General features: G+C 44.4%; 1 protein-coding gene across 2 annotated transcripts; it reads left to right on the top strand.

The window, feature by feature from the left end:
• The first annotated feature begins 3,098 nt into the window (after nt 1-3,098).
• On the top strand, nt 3,099-6,430 carry LOC127919073 (ubiquitin carboxyl-terminal hydrolase 7-like). Of its 2 annotated transcripts, none has more exons than XM_052502504.1 (5): nt 3,099-3,256; nt 3,871-3,979; nt 4,591-4,668; nt 5,613-5,714; nt 6,305-6,430. In XM_052502504.1, the coding sequence occupies exons 1-5, from the start codon at nt 3,228-3,230 to the stop codon at nt 6,326-6,328; spliced, it is 342 nt and encodes a 113-aa protein (XP_052358464.1). In that variant the 5' UTR covers nt 3,099-3,227; the 3' UTR covers nt 6,329-6,430. The 2 variants fall into 2 exon arrangements, with proteins under 2 accessions (XP_052358464.1, XP_052358465.1); XM_052502505.1 differs by having other exon boundaries at nt 3,106-3,256; nt 3,877-3,979.
• Nucleotides 6,431-6,634: the final 204 nt, after the last annotated feature.

Below are 6,634 nucleotides of genomic sequence, written 5' to 3'. Positions count from 1 at the left end.
GGTACTTTGGGTATTGTTCCATAAAGCTAGTGTGTTTAAAGACATGCTCTGGTACTTTGGGTATTGTTCCATAAAGCTAGTGTGTTTTGTTAAAGACATGCTCTGGTACTTTGGGTATTGTTCCATAAAGCTAGTGTGTTTTGTTAAAGACATGCTCTGGTACTTTGGGTATTGTTCCATAAAGCTAGTGTGTTTAAAGACATGCTCTGAGTACTTTGGGTATTGTTCCATAAAGCTAGTGTGTTTTTAAAGACATGCTCAGTACTTTGGGTATTGTTCCATAAAGCTAGTGTGTTTTGTTAAAGATATGCTCTGGTACTTTGGGTATTGTTCCATAAAGCTAGTGTGTTTAAAGACATGCTCTGGTACGTTGGGTATTGTTCCATAAAGCTAGTGTGTTTTGTTAAAGACATGCTCTGGTACATTGGGTATTGTTCCATGAAGCTAGTGTGTTTTGTTAAAGACATGCTCTGGTACTTTGGGTATTGTTCCATAAAGCTAGTGTGTTTTGTTAAAGACATGCTCTGGTACTTTGGGTATTGTTCCATGAAGCTAGTGTGTTTTGTTAAAGACATGCTCTGGTACTTTGGGTATTGTTCCATAAAGCTAGTGTGTTTAAAGACATGCTCTGGTACTTTGGGTATTGTTCCATAAAGCTAGTGTGTTTAAAGACATGCTCTGGTACTTTGGGTATTGTTCCATGAAGCTAGTGTGTTTTGTTAAAGACATGCTCTGGTACTTTGGGTATTGTTCCATGAAGCTAGTGTGTTTTGTTAAAGACATGCTCTGGTACTTTGGGTATTGTTCCATAAAGCTAGTGTGTTTAAAGACATGCTCTGGTACTTTGGGTATTGTTCCATAAAGCTAGTGTGTTTAAAGACATGCTCTGGTACTTTGGGTATTGTTCCATAAAGCTAGTGTGTTTTGTTAAAGACATGCTCTGGTACGTTGGGTATTTTTCCATAAAGCTAGTGTGTTTTGTTAAAGACATGCTCTGGTACTTTGGGTATTGTTCCATGAAGCTAGTGTGTTTTGTTAAAGACATGCTCTGGTACTTTGGGTATTGTTCCATAAAGCTAGTGTGTTTAAAGACATGCTCTGGTACTTTGGGTATTGTTCCATAAAGCTAGTGTGTTTAAAGACATGCTCTGGTACTTTGGGTATTGTTCCATGAAGCTAGTGTGTTTTGTTAAAGACATGCTCTGGTACTTTGGGTATTGTTCCATGAAGCTAGTGTGTTTAAAGACATGCTCTGGTACTTTGGGTATTGTTCCATAAAGCTAGTGTGTTTTGTTAAAGACATGCTCTGGTACGTTGGGTATTGTTCCATAAAGCTAGTGTGTTTAAAGACATGCTCTGGTACGTTGGGTATTGTTCCATAAAGCTAGTGTGTTTTGTTAAAGACATGCTCTGGTACGTTTGGGTATTGTTCCATAAAGCTAGTGTGTTTTGTTAAAGATATTTCGTACTTTGGGTATTGTTCCATAAAGCTAGTGTGTTTAAAGACATGCTCTGGTACTTTGGGTATTGTTCATAAAGCTAGTGTGTTTAAAGACATGCTCTGTGTTGGGTATTGTTCCATAAGCTATGTGTTTTAAAGACATGCTCTGGTACTTTGGGTATTGTTCCATAAAGCTAGTGTGTTTTGTTAAAGACATGCCTGGCACGTTGGAGTATTGTTCATAAAGCTAGTGTGTTTAAAGACATGCTCTGGTACTTTGGGTATTGTTCCATAAAGCTAGTGTGTTTTGTTAAAGACATGCTCTGGTACTTTGGGTATTGTTCCATAAAGCTAGTGTGAAAGCTTCTCTGGTACTTTGGGTGTTTTGTTGTTTTTAAAGACATGCTCTGGTACGTTGGGTATTGTTCCATAAAGCTAGTGTGTTTTGTTAAAGACATGCTCTGGTACTTTGGGTATTGTTCCATAAAGCTAGTGTGTTTAAAGACATGCTCTGGTACTTTGGGTATTGTTCCATAAAGCTAGTGTTTAAAGACATGCTCTGGTACTTTGGGTATTGTTCCATAAAGCTAGTGTGTTTTGTTAAAGACATGCTCTGGTACGTTGCTATTGTTCCATAAGCTAGTGTGTTTTGTTAAAGACATGCTCTGGTACTTTGGTGTTGTTCCATAAAGCTAGTGTGTTTTAAAGACATGCTCTGGTACTTTGGGTATTGTTCCATAAAGCTAGTGTGTTTAAAGACATGCTCTGGTACTTTGGGTATTGTTCCATAAAGCTAGTGTGTTTTGTTAAAGACATGCTCTGGTACGCTGGGTATTTTCCATAAAGCTAGTGTGTTTAAAGACATGCTCTGGTACTTTTGGTATTGTTCCATAAAGCTAGTGTGTTTTGTTAAAGACCATTTGGTAAAAAGCTAGTGTGTTTAAAGACATGCTCTGGTACTTTGGGTATTGTTCCATAAAGCTAGTGTGTTTTGTTAAAGACATGCTCTGGTACTTTGGGTATTGTTCCATGAAGCTAGTGTGTTTTGTTAAAGACATGCTGGTACTTTGGTATTGTTCCATAAAGCTAGTGTGTTTAAAGACATGCTCTGGTACGTTGGGTATTGTTCCATAAAGCTAGTGTGTTTAAAAGACATGCTCTGGTACATTGGGTATTGTTCCATAAAGCTAGTGTGTTTAAAGACATGCTCTGGTACGTTGGGTATTGTTCCATAAAGCTAGTGTGTTTTGTTAAAGACATGCTCTGGTACGATGGGTATTGTTCCATAAAGCTAGTGTGTTTAAAGACATGCTCTGGTACTTTGGGTATTGTTCCATAAAGCTAGTGTGTTTTGTTAAAGACATGCTCTGGTACGTTGGGTATTGTTCCATAAAGCTAGTGTGTTTTGTTAAAGACATGCTCTGGTACGTTGGGTATTGTTCCATAAAGCTAGTGTGTTTAAAGACATGCTCTGGCGTTTGGGTATTGTTCCATGTGCTAAAAGTAAGCTTAAAGACATGCTCTGGTACATTGGCCACTAAATTGTATTTTTGAACCTACTGCTTTGGGCTGATGTCAAGGTGTTTGTTGTTCATACTGTTGTTCATACTCATGTATTAATCTATGAGCGGAATTACTGTCTTACCTCAATTTGCCATGAAATCCCTAGTTTGAAAGCAACTGTTTTCTTGAAGCTGTGCCGCACCCTACAAAAGTACTGGAGAGTCTCTTTAACTTGTCTTGTCAGGTGGCGAAGACGGTGGCTCAGAGGTTGAACACAGACCCCATGCTCCTCCAGTTCTTCAAGTCCCAGGGGTAGGACTGCCGTCACACACACGGACACACACTCCGGTTTTACGTGCCGACACTGAGTCGGTACAAAAAGTTTGATGCCCCAAGTTGACTTGTTGAGTAACCTGTCCCTCTCTCTCTCTCGTCCCACTCCTCTCTCTCTCCCTCCTCCTTCCCTCTCTCTTCTCCTCCTCCTTCCCTCTCTCTTCTCCCTCCTCCTTCTCTCTCTCTTCTCCTCCTTCCCTCTCTCTCTTCTCTCCTCCTTCTCTCTCTCTTCTCCCTCCTTCTCTCTCTTCTCCTCCTCCTTCCCTCTCTCTCCCTCCTCCTTCCCTCTCTCTCTCTTCTCCTCCTCCCTCTCTCTCTCTTCTCCTCCTCCCTCTCTCTCTCTTCTCCTCCTCCTCCTCTCTCTCTCTTCTCCTCCTCCTTCTCTCTCTCTCTTCTCCTCCTTCTCTCTCTCTCTCCTCCTCCTTCTCTCTCTCTCTCCTCCTTCCCTCTCTCTCTCTCATATCCTACTCCCTCTCTCTCTTCTCCTCCTTCCCTCTCTCTCCTCCCCCTTCCCTATGTTTCTCCTCCTTCTCTCCTCCTTCCTCTGTCTCTCCGCCTCCTCTTTCCTCCCCTCTCCTCTCCTCTCTGGGCAGGTACAGAGACGGACCTGGGAATCCTCTCAGACACAACTATGAAGGAACTCTCCGAGATTTGCTGCAGTTCTTCAAACCACGTCAACCCAAGAAACTCTACTACCAACAGGTAGGGTGTGTGTGGGGTGTGGGTGTGTGTGTGTGTGTGTGTGTGTGTGTGTGGGATGGGTGTGGGTGTGTGGGGTGGTGCGTGTGTGTGTGTGTGGGTGTGGTGGGGTGTGTGTGTGGGGGGTGGGGTGTGTGTGGTGGTGGGGGTGTGTGTGTGTGTGTGTGTGTGTGTGTGTGTGGGGGTGTGTGTGTGTGTGTGGGGTGGGGTGTGGGTGTGTGTGGGGTGTGTGGGTGTGTGTGTGTGTGTGTGGGGTGTGTGTGTGTGTGTGTGGGGTGGGGTGTGTGGTGTGTGTGGGGTGTGGGGGTGTGTGGTGTGTGTGTGTGTGTGTGTGTGTGTGTGTGGGGGGTGTGTGTGTGGGTGTGTGTGTGTGGGTGTGTGTGTGTGTAGAGAGATATGATTGACAGTCATCATTGACGGCGACGTGACAGTGGATGACTGAGTCTATTTGAACTTGACCGGCGCGTCCCGGTGAAGAACGGTGTGTCTCTCGGTAGACAGCAGAGCAGCGAGTCACTTCCTATCAGTCCCCATTCAGATGTTTAACACCTGTACCTATGGGTGTTTGTGTTTCGTGTGTGTGTGTACTGACTGTTAATGTTGTCTCCTCTCAGTTGAAGATGAAGATCACAGACTTTGAGAACAGGAGGAGCTTTAAGTCCATATGGCTCAACAGCCAATACAGAGAAGAGGTAACATCACCCCCCTCCCTGTTTAGATTACACACAGTAGAGACATTTAGATTACACACAGTAGAGACATTTAGATTACACACAGTAGAGACATTTAGATTACACACAGAGACATTTAGATTACACACAGTAGAGGGACAACATTTAGATTACACACAGTAGAGAGACGACATTTAGATTACACACAGTAGACACTACATTTAGATTACACACAGTAGAGACGACATTTAGATTACACACAGTAGAGACGACATTTAGATTACACACAGTAGACAACGACATTTAGATTACACACAGTAGAGACATTTAGATTACACACAGTAGAGACACGACATTTAGATTACACACAGTAGAGAGACGACATTTAGATTACACACAGTAGAGAGACGACATTTAGATTACACACAGTAGAGAGACGACATTTAGATTACACACAGTAGAGAGACGACATTTAGATTACACACAGTAGAGAGACGACATTTAGATTACACACAGTAGAGACGACATTTAGATTACACACAGTAGACACTACATTTAGATTACACACAGTAGAGACTACATTTAGATTACACACAGTAGAGAGACGACATTTAGATTACACACAGTAGAGAACGACATTTAGATTACACACAGTAGAGAGCGACATTACACACAGTAGAGACGACATTACACACAGTAGAGACGACATTACACACAGTAGAGAGCTGACATTTAGATTACACACAGTAGAGACGACATTTAGATTGCACACAGTAGAGACAACATTACACACAGTAGAGAGACGACATTTAGATTACACACAGTAGAGAGACTACATTTAGATTACACACAAAAGTAAAAAGTAACATTCTGTACTGTCACCTCGTATGAAAAATGTGATCTCACTCAGGCTTTGTAACCTTTTGACCCTGATGATGAATAAATGACTAACTCTCTCCCTCCAGGAGATCACTCTCTGCCCAGATAAACACGGCTGTGTCAGGGACCTGCTGGAGGAATGTAAAAAAGCTGTGGAAGCTCTCCGACAAAGGCTCAGAGAAGCTCCGGTAAGCAGAGAGACTGTCACCACAGTGCTGCCCTCTGGTGGTCAGGCCTGTATTACACCCTGGGGTTCTTCAATGGTATTAATAGGCATAACTGCTGCTGTTCTCTACTTTCTCCACCCTGCCTCTAACCTCTCACTCTCTCTCCCTCACTCTCTCCCTCATTGCCCCTCTCTCTCTCCCTCCACGCCCTCTCTCTCTCTCCTCTCACTCTCTCTCTCTCCCTCACGCCCTCTTTCTCTCCCTCACGCCCTCTTTCTCTCCCTCCACGCCCTCTTTCTCTCCCTCACGCCCTCTTTCTCTCCCTCCGCCCTCTTTCTCTCCCTCCGCCCTCTCTCTCTCTCCTCCGCCCTCTCTCTCTCCCTCCCTCTCCCCTCACGCCCTCTCTCTCTCCCTGCCTCACGCCCTCTCTCTCCTCCCTCGCCCTCCTCCGCCCTCTCTCTCTCTCTCCCTCCCGCCCTCTCTCTCTCCCTCCGGCCCTCCCTCCCGCCCTCTCCCCTCTCTCCCTCACGCCCTCTCTCTCTCTCACGCCTTCCTCTCTCTCTCACGCCCTCTCTCTCTCTCCGCCCTCTCTCTCCCACCTCCCTCTCCAGACTGTTGGAGATAGTAAGCTATAAGATCATCGGGGTTCACCAGGAGGACGAGCTGTTAGAATGTTTATCTCCCGCCGCCAGCCGTACCTTCAGAATAGAGGTATGTTCCTCCTCTCCTCCTAACATCTCTCTGCTCACTCCTCTCTCTCTCTCTACACCTTCAGAATAGAGGTATGTTCCTCCTCTCCTCCTAACATCTCTCTGCTCACTCCTCTCTCTCTCTCTACACCTTCAGAATAGAGGTATGTTCCTCCTCTCCTCCTAACATCTCTCTGCTCACCTCTCTCTCTCTCCACACCTTCAGAATAGAGATATGTTCTCTCTCTGCTC

The sequence above is a fragment of the Oncorhynchus keta genome, unplaced genomic scaffold, assembly GCF_023373465.1.
Source record: "Oncorhynchus keta strain PuntledgeMale-10-30-2019 unplaced genomic scaffold, Oket_V2 Un_contig_15658_pilon_pilon, whole genome shotgun sequence".
NCBI lineage: Eukaryota > Metazoa > Chordata > Actinopteri > Salmoniformes > Salmonidae > Oncorhynchus > Oncorhynchus keta.
This window is presented reverse-complemented; position numbering and strand designations above follow the sequence as displayed.